The 17,413-nt window shown below is 44.7% G+C and overlaps 1 protein-coding gene across 1 annotated transcript; it reads left to right on the forward strand.

The window, feature by feature from the left end:
- Nucleotides 1-1,264: 1,264 nt before the first annotated feature.
- IL12B (interleukin 12B) lies at nucleotides 1,265-10,870 on the forward strand (the record flags this gene model as incomplete). Its single annotated transcript, XM_081233719.1, has 6 exons — nucleotides 1,265-1,352; nucleotides 4,753-5,028; nucleotides 5,598-5,715; nucleotides 7,547-7,764; nucleotides 9,234-9,391; nucleotides 10,739-10,870. 6 exons carry the CDS (start codon nucleotides 1,265-1,267, stop codon nucleotides 10,868-10,870), a joined length of 990 nt encoding a protein of 329 aa, XP_081089845.1.
- Between the last annotated feature and the right edge of the window lie 6,543 nt (nucleotides 10,871-17,413).

Here is a 17,413-nt window from a genome sequence, read left to right on the forward strand (position 1 = left end):
CAGAAAACTTTGATTCTTGTTCTTCATATAGCCCAGTGGTTTCTGAAACCATGTTCCTACAGAACATTGGTGCTCTCCAAGATGGATGGAGGTGTATCAGACTGAAAATAAATAATAATCATCTCCACCTAATTCACAGGTGGGGTGTAATTGTCAGTCTGAAGATTTTCATAAACCCTGGATACTAATCTAGACTGAGTTTCATTATAAGTGAAACTGATTTAGCACAAAAGTATGCATTTCATTTTCATGTTGAATATATCGATATTCTATGGTCTTCTCCCAAAGGACATCTTGATTTGCAGGGGCTCTGAACCCTGAACATGGATTAAACCAATGGATCTCAAAGAGTAGTCCTCAGACCAGCAGTATCAGCTTCCCCTGGAAACGTACAGGAATGCAGACTCTCGGGCCCCGCCAGACCTGCTGAATCAGGCATTCTAGGATCAGGGTGGGAATGGGGGCCAGCAATCTGTGCTTTAGCAAGGCTTCCAGGTTATTCTGACATATGCTCAAGTTTGAGAACTACTGGTTACCTTATGTGGGAGGAAGTAATCTTTGTGTTTGGAACAGTTACAGTCTTAAGCAGGGAGAGAAAGGAAACCTCACCAACAAGGGCTGGACTCATTGCCAGAACTTGAAAGATCACTTCAGTATTACTCCCTCTGCCCCCCAACCCAAGACCTTTAGTCCTGGGTGTCACCGCACATACTGCCTTGTGCTGCTGTAATACGGGTATGTAGCTTATCTCCCCAACTGGAGGGTAGGCATTTAACACACTGACTTAAGAAATATTTGTTGAATGAAAGTATTTGCTCCTAGAAGTCGGGGTCCAGGTAAAAATCATTTTTCACTCTCAGCTGCTCTAGCTCAGTGCCCTTTACACAGGAAGTACCAAGTAAATAATGACTGAATGTTGATCTAGACAAGTCACATTCCTTCTCTGAGCCTCAGGTTTCTCATCTTAAAAATAAGAGGATCATATCAGATAGCTGGCCATGAGGATCTTTCAGCTACAGATCGTCTGCGGTTCTCTGTTTGGAGATGTTCTTACCCAGAGACTGGCAGAGGGCTCCTGGAATTCACTGAGTATTAACCTGACAGTAGAGAAGAAAGAGGAAGATAAAGATTAAAGACAATGTACATAGAATGTGAATATGGTTTCCAAAGGTGATCGCGTAACTACTGACATTCTCTCTTCTCTTATCCCTCCTCTTCTTTCTCTTTTCCTCCGTCTCCTCCTCTGTTTCTCCCCCTCCTGCAGATGCACCCTCAGCCGTTGGTTGTCCCCTGGATTTCCCTGGTTTTGCTGGCATCTCCCATCATGGCTATATGGGAACTGGAGAAAAATGGTAACCAGCCTTTCCTGATTCTCTATGAAGGCCCCAGGATCTAAGACAGGCCTGTCAGGCAGCCCCTGCTGGGAAATCAGACTGAAATGGGCAGGCCTTGGGTCTTCCTAGTGAAAGCCATCACTCTGGGATAACACGGGCCCTGTGTCCTTGTTCCACCTTTGAGGGTATCTATTATTGTATGGCTTGAGGGTATCTATACTGTTTGGCTTTCACGTTAGATGCCAGAGAAGAAGCTTTTTATGGACTATGGTGGGAAAAGAGATATGGATTTTGCCAGTATTACTAAAAACCAGCTGTATCATATGATTAAGATTCCAAAGTGAAAGATTAGAAAAGTATAAGAACTATGTTCTAACATCTTCCACTCCACCATGCAATATTACCCCCTCAGTTGGCACCGAGATGACTTACCTCTGACCAAGCACTTGGGGGAAAGCATGGAATTTAGACCCACACTGACTTGGGTTCAAGGCTGATTCTGCCACTTATTGGTTATGTGACCTTGAGCTGGGTCACCTCTGAGCCTGAGTTCCCTCGACTGTAAACTGAGGATTACAAAGTGATATCTACTACATAGATTATTAAATGTACTAGTGAATGCAGAAGACAACTCAACAGCTGATGAAGTGACGGTAAATGTTAGCTAGTATTATTGTTTTGGTTATTTAAAATAATGTCTCTGGTGATTCAAGAGAACCTGTTTATTTTCCCAGTGATCAATAAAAATTATTAGTACAATAATAGATAGGTATTATTATAATAAGGGGTTCCCTCTATCCTTCTAGCATCTCACACACGGTAAGTATGTATTAACAGATTGTTAGTTGTTCCTGAAAGACGCTCAGATATTTCTCATTGAAGCCAACATAATAATGTTGGCAATTACTGTCTTTAATAATAAAATAATAATAGTTGATATTTATTGAGGCCAGCATCTCATTTAATTCTCACCATAAGAGATAGGGACTGTGTGTACCCCATTTTACAGATATTAAAAATAGAGGCTACAGAGATTAACTAACTTACCCAATTTCACATACCTGGTAAGGGTGGAACAGGAACTTGATCCCAATTCTGTCTCCCTTCAACGCTTATGAACTTAAGTATTTGAAGGTTTTACCAGAATGACATGAGCAATTGTTTCCTCTGTCCTTGGACAGCTGAGCAAGAGGAAATAGGCATACATTTAACATGAAGACATTGCAGCTGATGATGAGAAATGATCTTTCAGTAGTGAGGAGAATACAACACTAAAATGGGTCCCTGAAAGAAATCTGGGGCTCTTCCTCCATTCTTAAGAATTTCTGGAAGATGACAGTCCAGCCATCCCTGCTCTGCCCCAGGAGGTTCTGAGTGTTTTAGACCCTCCTTTGAATAAAGACAAAGCCCTGAGCCAGATGATTATGCCAGATTCCTTCCAACCCTGGGATTTTTAGTGAGCTCAGGAGCTTTGGCCCTTTCATAGTACACCCTTAGTTACTTCTGATTTAGTAAACCACAGAAATTCCAGAAAGTCAATGTGAGAAACACTGAGAGGGCATGCAGCTTTGGAGACAGGATGAGATGCAGCTAAGCATTAGGTTCTAAATGTGCCTCATCAGGCTGCCGCCTGCAGCTGTTTCCCCTGCCCTTGAGCAAGGGTCTTCGGCTTCCGAATCTTAGTTGTGACAGGAAAATAGCCTTGCTAGTCAGTCACCAGTGGGACAGAGAGAAACCAGAGAAAGCCAAAGGTGCCACATGGTTTTATGTCAGCACAGATGACCATTTTCCAAGAGTTGGGGCCCAGATGCTTTTCACCTCTTGTCTCTGTTACCCATTCAGTAGTTTTAAATCCCTTTGATGTCAAGTGGGAACTTTATATTCCACAACAGCTTTACATTTGGATGCCAATCACAAGAGCCAGCACTTACAGCTCATTTAAAGGCAGTGTCAAGCTCTTATATGAATTAGCTTATGTGATCCACATCTCCACCTTCTGGATCAAGTACTAATATGTTGCTTATTTTAAAGACGATGACCCTGAAGCTTAGAGTAATTGAATGCCTTGCCCAAGGCCACAGGCCAGTGTAAGAGATAGAGTTGAATCCTAACTCAGACCTGTGTGATTCCAACATCCAGGCTTTTCACCGCTGTGGCTCGCAAACTAGAGTGGGTTTCAGAATCATCTGGAGAGGTTAAAAAGAGGTGACTGGGCCCGTCTCAAAGTTCTTGATTCAGCGACTGAGAATTTGCGATGCTGGCAGAGTCTCACGTGCTGCTGGTAGTAGTTGGATGATCATGCTTTGAGAAGTACTGCATTAAACAATTCTATTTAATTAATAATTGATGCATGCATGAATGAATGAAGATTTGATGTGAAATACTCTTTGAAATACTATATTAGGCCATTCCTCAAGTGCCAGTTTAGATACTGGTATTAAAGGTTCAATGCAGGGAATTCCCTGGTGGTCCAGTGGTTAGGACTCTGCACTCTCACTAGCAAGGGCCCGGGTTCGATCGCTGGTGAGGGAACTAAGATCCTGCATGCTGCGCGGTGCAGCCAAAAAAAAAGATCCAATGCAAAGCTGCAGAGACACAAGTTCTGAGATATAACTCTTGTGCTTCTCACTTGATGTAACCTTGCATAACCTCTTGGTCTCAGTACCCTTCTCTATGAAATGGAAAGATTAAGATCTACTGAACTGCCTCCTAAGAAGGTAAAATAGCTTTTAAAAACAGAGAGAGAAATGAACATCTCCATTGGTGAGTTTCACGCAGTCGGAAATAAATCCTTCAATCCCCGTGGGAAATTGGAAGGCAGTTTCTCATGCAGTTGTCTGACCTTTGGTGTGTGCCTAACAATAACAACCAATGCTGAGTGATAGGTTCTGTGCTAAGTGTTTTACACGCTTTTTTCATTTAATCCTCACAGCCAAACCTACAAGGCAGATACTATTATTATTGTCATTTTACAGACAAGGAAACTGAGGCTCATCGTAATTAAGTATCTTTCTCCAAATTCCCCAGCCAGCTACTGGGGACAGGATCTCAGTCCTGGTCAGTCTTTCTCAACACTTATTCTCTATGAATGTAAACTGTGCTGGAAGCTTCTTACATCCACCAGGCCTTTGGGAAAGAATACTGTGCTGTTTGCATTTTTCAGTATATCAAGGTTTTCCTCATCTGCCAGCTAATCAGAGATTCATTGTTCACGGCAGCCTGGCAGTTAATGAGTCTATGGCAGCTATTAAACTCTTTGCTTCTCTCTTCCACAACCTTGAACTCAAGTGGTGTCCAAAAACCTGAGATCATCTTAGCAAGCATTTGCTGTTATGAGCAAGGTTGTGCTGCTTTAGCCATCCAGATACCGGGTGATACAAAAAACACAGTCTGGTTCTCCAACCCCTGTGCTCTCCAGTTTATGTTGTAGAATTGGATTGGTATCCTGACGCCCCTGGAGAAATGGTGGTCCTCACCTGCGATACCCCTGAAGAAGACGGCATCACCTGGACCTCAGACCAGAGCAATGAGGTCTTGGGTTCTGGCAAAACCTTGACCATCCAAGTCAAAGAGTTTGGAGATGCTGGGCAGTACACGTGTCACAAAGGGGGTGAGGTTCTGAGCCATTCGCTCCTGCTGCTTCACAAAAAGGAAGACGGAATCTGGTCCACTGATATCTTAAAGGACCAGAAAGGTAATTCCATTCCCTTGGGTAGCATCAATTTTCTCTTTTGCTCCATAAGAGATAAAAAAATTAAAAATTTAAAAGGCAAGACATGGTTAGTATAGTTAATGAAGTAATACCAAGTCGCTTACTGAAACCACCCGAAACCTACATTTTCCTTTGTTTTTCCTTTGCCGTACACTTTGGGTTATCAACCATCAAAATCTCCTGTTGAGAGAGTTTCATGGGAAGTCTAGTCCTGAGGTTCTTTTTAAATAACAGTGATATTATTGGATGGCTAATGGGGGTTAGTTAATGTGCATAGTGCGTAACTCAGCACTGGGCTGATAGCCTTGAAAAATATTAATACCTCCCTCCGATATGTTGGGTGTGTGACATACAGAATCAGCATCCTTTTGGGACATTCCCAGTCCTCGCTGACTGTCTGCCTGGGGAAAAGCAGATTTTCCAAGGAAATAAATGGAAGATCTTCACTCTTGTACCATTTGGTGGCCTGTGATTCATCGCAATAAAAATCTTTGCAATTTTAAAAGAAAGAAAACCCCTAAATATTGAATTCTTGTTCTTTTCAAATCCAGAGCCCAAAAATAAGAGCTTTCTAAAATGTGAGGCAAAGAATTATTCTGGACATTTCACCTGCTCGTGGCTGACAGCAATCAGTACTGATTTGAAATTCAGTGTCCAAAGCAGCACAGGGTAAGTGAAACCACTCGGGTTTCTCAGCATTTTGCTAGATCTTTCTCATTAAGAAGATAAGGGCAGGGCTTCCCTGGTGGTGCAGTGGTTGAGAGTCCGCCTGCCGATGCAGGGGAAACGGGTTCCTGCCCCAGTCCGGGAAGATCCCACGTGCTGCGGAGCGGCTGGGCCCGTGAGCCATGGCCGCTGAGCCTGCGCGTCCGGAGCCTGTGCTACGCAACGGGAGGGGCCACAACGGTGAGAGACCCGCGTACCGGGAAAAAAAAAAAAAAAGAAAGGCAACCTAGCAATGGCCTATTAGTTAATGCTAAGGGAGAAAATAAAGCCAATCCTATATTTTTAACCCCCCATCCACACACACACACCCTTGCCTAAATCAGGGAAAGAACAAGGAGATTTAAGCTAATTGCTTGAACAAATGTATGCATTAGAACAGGATATTACTGGGGCCTGAGAAGAGCCTCTGCTATGTTTGAACCCACTCATCCAAATTGCCTGGCAATGTCTCATTAAGGCTCATAGCACCACCGCAGTGGGGGTGGGGTGGTGATAAAAGGGGAAATTGAAGCTGTGAAGGACTTGCCGAAATTGCACCTCCAGTCGAAAATAGAAACAAGAGCTCTAGGGCATAGATCTTGCAAGCCCTGAGGCTGACTCCAAAACTCTGTGAGGCCTCTAGAAATTTTCCCAGGGCCACTTCAATTCCTTTTTCTTCTGCTGACACCACCAATCTGAAGTTCACTGTTTGTCCTATGCAGCTGGGCTTACCCAGAGAAACCAATTCCCTTGGTACAGAACCTACATTAACCCTCTGTGTGACTTCCTTCCCTCTCATCAAAGTTCCCAAACAGTGTAGGATAACAGAGTAAAGCCTAGGTGATCATCCTGACCTGGCCACTATTTAACTGAGTAAATTAACCTTTCGGGTCTTACTATTCCATCTTTAACATGAAAATGCTTACTAAAGAAATGCTTATACAAGTGCACAGAGACATAGATGCAAGAGTTCATTGTGGTGTTCTTGGTGATCAGCAGGGCAAATGTTAAGTAAAGTGTGCTACGTTATACCCCAGCTTAATGTGCAGTCCTCAAAATGAATAACCCACTCCATGTGGTCTGTCATGGAGCACTCCCCATAATATGTTCAGAAGGGGGAAAGATGGTTGCAGAATTATGTATACCAAATTTTATATATATATATAATTTGATATTATTTCATAAAAATAAAATCTCTGTGTGTATATATAGATAAATATGTGTGTATGCATATATATTGATACATGTGGCTATATGATTGCTTTGAATATTCACAGAATAATGTCTGGAGGGATACAACAAGCCAGGAATAGTATTTCTATCTAGGGAGTGACATTAGGGTTAAAAAGGGGATTAGGGTTAAAAGAGACATACACATTTCATTTATACAGCATCTTTATCTTTTTAATTTTTTAAAATTGGTATGTATTGATTTTGTCATTAAAATCCAGAAAATGAGTTAAAGATTTTAATAAGGAGATTTAACCAGGAGCTTTGGATCTAAAAGTTTTCAGATTCATTTGGGCCAGAGGCAAACATTTGTATTGGGTTGGCCAAAAAGTTCATTAGGGTTTTTCCGTAAGATCTTATGGAAAAACCTGAACGAACTTTTTGGCCAAACCAATTATTACCTCTCAAAGCAAAGCTTGTCCTCATGGGGAGGGCAGCTTCTTACCCCCTTGAGAGAAATCAAACTAGTTGGAGAAATTGTGTCCTCAGACAGCTGTCTGGTTACAACAGCTAGGGACGTGCCTGCAATCATGCGACACAGGATAATATCTGTCTTTGATTTCAGCTCCTCTGACCCCCGAGGGGTGACGTGTGGAGCAGCGACACTCTCAGCAGAGAGGGTCAGAGTGGACCACAGGGAGTATAAGAAGTACACAGTGGGGTGTCAGGAGGGCAGCGCCTGCCCAGCTGCCGAGGAGAGCCTGCCCATTGAGGTCGTGGTGGAAGCTGTTCATAAGCTCAAGTATGAAAACTACACCAGCAGCTTCTTCATCAGGGACATCAGTGAGTTTGCTTGATTATATGTGCTTAATAAGGATAGATGCCATTCATCACATGTTACAATGCCCCATGCACTGGGGTTAGGGGTTTATATGCATTATCTCTTTTATTCTGCACCCCGCCCCGAAAAATAATTATAATGTAGATACAATTGTCTGCATTTTAAGGAAGAGGAAAATTGAGTCCTAGCTAGGTTAAACAACTTGCCCCAGATCTCACACTTAGCAATTCAGACCTGGATCTGCCCCGCTAGAAAAAGCAGGCTCTTGGCTACACTTCTATTCTGCTGCTCAGGCACCTTCCATGATGAATTCAAGAGCAGCCCCTCAAGCATAACATTCATATGCAGAACCAGAGCTTCCCCTACTAACTGCAATTATTCCCAACCAATCTTTCTCTAGCATTTGAAAAAGAAATTTTCAAATTTCTTTATTGGAATATAAACCCCTCCAAAATGGATGTCTGTTTTTTTCAGTTGGAAGATGGAGATTTTTGCCATTTGTCATTTCCTTTACCATTTATCCAGTGAACATGCATCATGAAATAAAAAGTGATAGAATCACAGAACCTGCTGTAGCATTTGTGGGGAGATTGCCTTTGGTGGAAAGGAGAGGGTGGGGTCTTGTTCACATAGGGTACCAGGGAAGGCCTCTATGAGGAGGTGGCATTTAGCTGAGTCCTAAAGGAAAGAAAATGCCATTGTGTTGAGAAGAGGAAAGAATATTTGTGGAGCATCTGCTAGGAGCCTTGGTCTTTGTGTGGAGAGGTGCTAGATCCAGAGAGCCCAAGCCCATTCCATGGACTCTCTCCCCTCCCCCTCCCTTCCTAGAAAAAGGCACAGTACTTGAGGACAGAGTCTTTCTGACACTCACTGTAGTGCTTCCCACGCACAGTCCAGTGGCTGGCACATAATGGGGGCTCTTTATTGAATGAATGAGTGACCGAGCATAGAGACAATTTGGCTGTAACTGCCACAGGACAAGTCAGTGTCAGATTCCACGAAAGGGCTAAAGAAAGAGCACTAAGTGGAAAATCTCTCATCTGGTCCCCAGCAAGAGGCTCAGCCCAGTTCCGAGTTTGGTGCAGAGGGGGATTGATTACAGAGAGGGTGGTCCTTCACTGCAAGCCCAGACGTGAGCGTCTTGTTGTCTCTAAGAACTTTCCTCTGAGCACCACGCAGAGGTGGTTCTACCACCAGGGCCCCTGTGACTGCGCAGGGATGAGAAGGATTCTGAGCCTCTCTCGGGTTCAGCCGTAGAGGAGGCGGCGCCGTGGGTGAGGGCTGCCTCGTACAGGCACCAGCGTGAGCGCCAGCTGCAGGGGTGCCTCACGTCTGCCAACCAGGCGCTCAGAGAAGTTAAGTAACTATGGTATGGACTCAGAGCTGGTCAAAGGCGAAAGTGGGACCAGAAGCCAGAACTACCTTACCCCAAAGCCCCATTAGCAAAATAAAGGGTGTTTCTCTTCCACAGTCAAACCAGATCCACCCAAGAACCTGCAGCTGAAGCCATTAAAGAATTCCCGGCATGCGGAGGTTAGCTGGGAGTACCCTGACACCTGGAGCACCCCACATTCCTACTTCTCCCTGACATTTTGTGTTCAGGTCCAGGGCAAGAACAAGAGAGAAAGGGTAAGATGTGATTCAGGTGCCGTCTATTCTGTAGTCAGGTTTATGTAGGCCCACATCAAGGAGATTAATGATGATAATAACAGCGAATGTTTCATTTGGCACTTTCTATGGGCCTGAAACTGTGCCAAGGGTTTTCCCTGCGTATCTCACTTAATTCTCACAGTAACCCTAGAAAGGCAGGCAGTGTTACTCGTACCACTTCACTAGTAAAGATTTTGAAGCTCAGAGAAGTTAAGTGACTTGCCCAAGGTCACCCAGCTAGAAAGTGTCAGAACCAGGACACAAAGGCCATGCACCTAACACCCTACTGCCACCAGTATGGTTGAACATTATCTTGCTCTCAGAATTGGTCCTGATATAGGAAATCTGGGCTCTAGGAGCCTAAAAATGTTTCAAATTGACAAATATAATGGGTGATAGAACATTCATGCTGTGTCTCACCCAAAATAGATAATTCCTGGCTGTTCCATATATTGTGAAATTATCTTATTGAACAGAATGTTGGCTAAGACAATGGCTTTCAAACTTTCTTGCCTGAGCATCATAATCCCAAGGTTCTAGAGGCCCTCTTATAGAGCCTGAGACTCCTTGGACGCCAGTTTTAGAAATCACTAAACAAAGGCCTTATTCGGCATAGTGTTTAGCACGTGGTAGAAATTCAGTGATTCAGGTACTCCCTGATAATTTTTTTGTGGAAGGGAAGGGCTATTCTGGAGTAGATTTTATGTAAAAATTATTTAAAATCTTGATATGTACTTCCCAATATAAAATCTATATTATTAATAGGTAGTATTTATAGAGCACTTTCTACGTAGTTAAATACTTGCTACTTTAACTTTTACAACTCCATGAGGGAGTAAGTATTATTATCCCTCTCTTACAAATGAGGAATTGAGAAACAGAGAGTCTAAGATATTCTCCTGTGTCCACATAGCTAATAAATAGCAATGCCTGGGCTTGAACACAGATTTTATTCTGATAAAAGGATCAGGATATGGAATTTCAGAATATCCAGGGGACAGCTAGAGCAAATCTGTCTCAGTCCCACCACTGACCTAGTACTGTGGTGAGTGCACATGGGGCCTTCATGCAAGGCAACTGTGCTAGAAAGATGAAAACTGGACCAAAGAATTTCTCCCTCAGGGCTTTGGACTTATAAAGGAGAAAAGCTGCGTCTGTGTTGAGAGCTTCTGTCAGTAGGTGGCACAAGTTCTACACACACCCCTATGAATTGCGAGTGTGGTGCCCTGAGACCAAGGTGTGGCTGTTTTGGGAGATTGTACTTTGCCAAAGTATGCCCAGCCCACCTTGTGATTGCGTTGCCAAAAATTTCCCTCTCCTTTGCAGAAAGATAAACTCTTCACGGACAAAACCTCAGCCAAGGTTATGTGCCACAAAGATGCCAACGTCCGCGTGCAAGCCCGGGACCGCTACTACAGCTCATCCTGGAGCGAATGGGCATCTGTATCCTGCAGTTAGGTGAGCAAGCCTGCGAAGCCCAGCCCAGACCTGCACACTCAGTTGTACCCAGGTGCAGGACAATGGTGGGGGCTGTGTGGGACAGGAAAGAGGGGGTGGGATGCCCAACACGCAGTCACCAGAGGCAGAAACATGCATTTGTTCATTAACAGATACTTATTGATGCCCATAGTATTCCAAGCAGTATGCTGGGCACAGGGACACTGCAGTAAAGAAAGCAGGCGCAGGTCCTGCCCTTCCAGAAGGGTAGGCAGTGGGAAAGAGAAGTAGCCAAGAGTCAGAGCACAGGTGTCCTGCAAGCTGTTTCCAGGAATTAGAATCTTATCTGGAGACCACTGGGGGCCACTGAAGGGCTTTAAGCAAGGAAATGACATGATCAGATATTCTTTTAAGAAAACTCTCGAGACTTCCCTGGTGGTACAACAGTTAAGACGCCATGCTCCCAATGCAGGGGGTACGGGTTCAGTCCCTGGTTGGGGAACTAAGATTCCACATGTCTCAAGGCAAGGCCAAAAAAAAAAGAAAGAAAAGAAAACTCTCAAGATAGCCTCTGGTAAACATGGTATCAGCAAAATCCTAGGCCACATAAGAAAGGGCTGGACCCTTCTGACAAGGAACCCCCAAAATCCAACTGCCCCAGATAATGTGTTGTGTGAAATAAGAAGGGTTTGCTACTGAATTTCAAATCCACATAGACACTCGCCATTCTTTTTCAGGTTCTAATCTCAGGATGGAACTTTGGAAGAAAAGTGGAAGACATTATGCTAAATTTTTAAAAGATGCAATAGAACAGGACCCTCCCCCTAAAGATATTTTCTACCAATTTGCTTTTTTTTTTTTTTTAGGATTATAAAGATGTCTTTGCTGTATTTTTATATTTAAATGCTAAATGCCCACCGAAACAATCAGCAAATTTATTTATACAGTTTCCAGCTAGCAGGTCACAGCTGACTTTTATGTATTTACCTATTTAAGTAATTTATGTATTTATTAATTTATTACTGTTATTTAACATTTGTGTGCCAAGATATATGTTTCATATACTCATGACCTGATTTATAAGGAATGGGCCCTATTATGCAAAATGTGAATTTATGTGTTATTTATACTGACAACTTTTCAGTCGAGGCTGCCAGTGCATCAGTTTTATGGCAACCAGTAAGAACACAGTGTTCTGATGCCAGTGCCATAATATATTTGTGATGGATAAGAACACAAGAGATAGTTAAAGACATGGAGACACAAACTCTTTGAGGAGGCCCTGGAGAGCAGATATTAGTTCCCGTGTCCATGAAGACTTCCTTGAATTAGTGGTGATAATTCAGAGCTGCTTGCACCTGTAAGCAAGTTTAGTCTTTGGATGCCTGAAATTAGAAAGAGCTAAAAATGATGATTGGAATTGAAATTCATCTTCACCCTTCCTGGCAGCCCCTGCCCCCTTCTATCTGTAAGACGAAGGAGAATGACACGGAGATATCTTAAGTGTCTGGAAAGTAAAAAGATCTTATGATTCAAGAGAGAAGACAAGTGTAGTTATGGCTAAGGACAAAATTGTCAGAATTGCCAGTTGTTCCTTAATAGGCACACAAAGAAGCAGACAGATGCGGAGAAAACAGCCATGAATCTCTTAATTGTCAGCATGAGGGAACATGACAAGTGGATATGACTAGAAAGTGCCGAGCCATTAAAATGCTACTTTTAAGTAATGAATGTGCTTTTTGTAAAATGATTCCATTTATTTTCTGTTTACTTATTTATTTTTATATTCTGATGGTGAACTAATAAAAATATAACTCTTCTTTGCAATAATATTTTGGGCTTTCTCAGTTGACTGGGTATCCTGTTCCCACACTTACCAGGGCTGTTATTTTTCCCTTACCATCGAAGGATTGCCCCACCGTGAAGCAATTTCATTGCTGGTTTTGCACAATGGGCCCTTTCCCTTTATAGGAAAGTCAGTGTCTTGCCAAGCTCAGGAAATGTCCCTGTGATCTGACCACGGGGGACTCTGCAAGGGCACTAAACTGCATTATGCCCCTTCAGGGGTTGGATACTCTTGCTTCTGTCACCTTCTAACCTGGAAACAACTCTACTGGTTTCCAAAGCATCATGAAACAAATTTTCCACCTGGTAGAGCCATGGGCAGCCCATCCCATAGGTCCAGCTCCAGTGTTTATGGAGGGTTTGCCATCTGTCTGGCCAACTGCTACGCCCTGGGGTTGAGGAGTTCCAAAACACCTTGGGTTTGCCACCCCGAAACAGTGCCCACTCCTGGCAAAGCCTATAAGACTGGGATGAAAAGTTAACTTCAGTACCACTAAATGTGAAAATATTCAGTGTACATGGTGTATATGGTGCCCTGGGGTAAGAATGAAGAAGGATCAGTATAACCTGGAGTCACACAGGAAGACTCGATAGAGAAGGGGAGGTGCCCACTCTGGGCTCAGAGGATGGCCAGGGCCTGCCAGTTCCTCGGAACTGGCAGGCCCTGGCCATGGAAGGAACAAGTGGTGGGATCAGAGAGAATGGTGTCCATTCTCTTCTATCGTCAAAAGCCAAGTGCACACATCTGGCTTCCTTGCAACGGCAAGGTAATTATAATAGGGATGTTTGTTTACATTCCTTATTTTAAGTGTCACCTGGACCCCTTATTGCACTCTACTCCTGGCCTGGAGGGATAGTGTAAAATTTCTATCATCCTAATCCAACATTTGAAACATACCATCTTGTGTTAATAAACCCACACCTGATAGCACATGGCTGGTTAATAACAACTATGCATTCTTCTAAGGGCCTTTCATCTAGAGATACCAAAACGCTTACTGGGCACTTAATGAACAACACTAACCAAGAAAAACATAATCACATTTCATAAGCACAGAGACCTGGGGACATTTCCCAAAACTTCCGGCAAGCCTGGGGCACCGCTCAGGTGCCCTGGCTCCACCAATGCCCAGTGCTTTCCTAACAGAGCCTCTTAGCAGTTGGTTAATTTCAGTTACATGTAAGCAATGGAGAGTTTTTGTTTTTGAAAAATATTCTCCAGGAAAGTCCTTTCTATTGGGAAACTAGCCACTACAAATGCATCAAATGTCTTAGCAAAAGAGCTCAGGGGGCTTCCCTGGTGGCGCAGTGGTTGAGAGTCCGCCTGCCGATGCAGGGGACGCGAGTTCGTGCCCCGGTCTGGGAAGATCCCACATGCCGCAGAGCGGCTGGGCCCGTGAGCCATGGCCGCTGAGCCTGCGCGTCCAGAGCCTGTGCTCCGCAACGGGAGGGGCCACAACAGTGAGAGGCCCGCATACCGCAAAAAAAAAAAAAAAAAAGAGCTCAGGATGGGGCACCAGGAGCCTGGGCCCTGGGCCTACCCAGCCCTGCTATGTGACCATCTAACCTTCGGCAGGGCACTGGACACAATCAGTTCTCACTCCCAACTGCCTTCTCCCCTGATGTCCCTCCTCAGCTCAAAGGTTGGGAAGCTAAGTAATCACTTTTCCAGTTGCTCTTGCTGCCCAGCAAGGTCATGAGACCCAGTTCTGGCTCATGAGATGTAAGAAAATTCTTCTGGGGGTTTCTCTGTTAAGAGACAGAGCTATGGCTTACATCTCCCTTCCCCTCCTTCTTCCTCTCTTCAGCAGATAAAATTTAAGAAGTCTCAGAGGATGCCTTGCACCCAGGATAGAAGCCATCATGCTAAGACAGGAAAGACAAAAAGACTCTGGGACCCTCGTGATATCATCAAGGAACTGAACCAACTCCTGTAAGTACCTACCCCAGATGTCTTGTTGTGTTAGAAAAGCAGACCCATATTTGTGTTTTTTTAATTGTGGTAAAATACACACAACATAAAATTTACCATTTTCACCATTTTTAGGTGTAGAGCTCAGTGATATTAAGTACATTGTTGTACAACCATCACCACCATCCATCTCCAGAACTTACTCTTCTTCCCAGACTCTGTACCCATTAAACAACAACTCTCTGTTTGTTTTTTTTTGCGGTACGCGGGTCTCTCACTGTTGTGGTCTCTCCCGTTGCGGAGCACAGGCTCCGGACGCGCAGGCTCAGCAGCCATGGCTCACGGGCCTAGCCGCTCTGCAGCATGTGGGATCTTCCCGGACCGGGGCACAAACCCGTGTCCCCTGCATCGGCAGGCGGACTCTCAACCACTGCACCACCAGGGAAGCCCAACTCTCTGTTTTTAAAATACAAAATGAATAAACTGAAAATTGAATAAAGACATTCTCCTAAACATTCAGATCCTCATCTATGAGAGGCTGTTGGCCAAGTCAGAAAAAGGAGCCAGGCCAGTACAGGAAGGAACTGACATCAGAAAATCTGGTTCTGCCCCTTACAGCTGGCACGACCCTGTGGAAGGCCTGGAGTACTTGATTTCCAACGATGCCAGGTTGGATCCTGGTGATACCCTACCTGCCTGCAGAGAGGTAGCCATGGTCAGGAAGCCTGCTGCAAGGGCAGCGTGAGTGTCAGGAGGATTCACATGTGTTGGTATGTGTGTGTTGGGGGGTGGTCTGGGCAAGTAGCTCTCATAGGACAGACACCTTTGCTGTTCCTTCATTCACTCCACAAACTTTGTTTATCACTCTGCCCCTGGCACCATCCTCTACTTTCTGGATACAGGGGTGAAAAAGACGTTGGCCTCACATGGTTTCCAAAGGCTTAAGCTTTAAATTCTAAGCACTGTAGGTCACTTCCTGAGGGTTAAGAGCACTATGAAATGAGATCACCAGTTTAATGTGATTGGCACAATTCCTGGTCCACAGTAAGTACCCAGAAAATGGTAGCTATTTCCACTGACTAGCTCTGTGATTTTGAGCAACCCAAGCCCCAGTTTCCTCATGTGTAAAATGGGATAATAACAGTCCCTATCTCACAGGGCAGTTGTGAGGATTAAATGAAATAACACTTAGAAAATGCTTAGAAAAATACCTGATCCAGGGCTTTCCTGGTGGCACAGTGGTTAAGAATCCACCTACCAATGCAGGGGACACAGGTTCCAGCCCTGGTCCTGGAAGATCCCACATGCCGTGGAGCAACTAAGCCTGTGTGCCACAACTACTGAGCCTGCGCTCTAGAGCCCGTGTGCCACAGCTACTGAAGCCCGCACGCCTAGAGCCCGTGCTCCACAACAAGAGAAGCCACGACAGTGAGAAGCTTGCACACCGCAAGGAAGAGTAGCCCCTGGTTGCCGCAACTAGAGAAAGCCTGAGCACAGCAACGAAGACCCTACAGAGCCCAAAATAAAAACAAATAAATTAATTAGTTTTTTAAAAATACCTGATCCAGGTCTTCCCTGGTGGCTCAGTGGTTGAGAGTCCACCTGCCGATGCAGGGGACGCGGGTCCGTGCCCGGTCCGGGAGGATCCCCTATGCCGTGGAGCGGCTGGGCCCGTGAGCCATGGCCGCTGAGCCTGCGCGTCCAGAGCCTGTGCTCCGCAACGGGAGAGGCCGCAACAGTGAGAGGCCCGCGTACCTCAAAAAAAAACAAAAAACAAAAAACAAAAAAACTTGATCCATAGAAGTACTCAATAAAAGCTTGGTGTTAATATTCTTACCATACTACTTATCACCTGAAAGAAGCATAACTCTAGACCCTGTGCTTTTAGGGCGTGGGGAGATGGAGGAATCATTGTTAGGAGGCCCCGATGTCTCTAAGAACTAGGTTGGGACGGAGGCAGCCAAGGGGGAAGAAAGTGACGGCTCAGTCCCTTGAGATTAAAAAGCCTCTGCAGTGTAGAATCCCTTTCTTATAAATATAATTGCCCAAGATGCAATGAACCCAGGTCTTGCCTTCGGGGATTGTACAGTCTAGAGAGAAAAAGGGGACAAACATGGTGGAATATATTAAAATATAGCCTCGCTGGCATAAGAGCACGTGCACCCTAAATACTTCTTTTTATAAAGGTTTCCAGCTCCTAGGAAGAGGCTGTCATTCCCTTTCACCTTCCTGGATGCAATAATTTGGCGTAAACCTACCAATTCACCTTACCTATAAATCAGGTCTTAATCATCTCTTTCCATTTCATTTCAGTACGGCCCCTCTTCCAGGACAGAATCTGTGAGCAAAATGTATTTGGACAAGATTACTCCAGAGGCTCATATTATACCAAGAAAATGAATTACCTCTCTCAAGCTCATAAAATGCAAAAATAAAATCAGCATTTGGGCCAAAGGGGGAGGAGACCAGGTGCGCATACTGAAAAGCCTCCTTCTGCAGGAAGCAGAATTGATTTGCACTTTCCTCCACACAGGGCTGGGTCCCGGGGCCTGCGGTCGTGCTCATCCTCTCACCTGGTGGGTGCCCGTGCAGGATGGGCCGCAGGGCTCTGCAGCTGCTCGCTCATCTCCCATCTCCTTTCATAAGGAGCACAAACCGGCTTTTCCCTGCCCTTTACTCCAGGCCACCTGGCGTCTTCCCTGGCTGCTTGCTAACCTGAGCAAGGGGGGCTCCAGGGAACTGAGCATTCTGCCCATGGCCCTGGAGTTTGAGGGAGAGGGAGAGTCAGGGGGACAAATCTTAGACAA

This window comes from Mesoplodon bidens, assembly GCF_964165515.1.
Source record: "Mesoplodon bidens genome assembly, chromosome: 4".
In the NCBI taxonomy this organism is placed as follows: Eukaryota; Metazoa; Chordata; class Mammalia; order Artiodactyla; family Ziphiidae; genus Mesoplodon; species Mesoplodon bidens.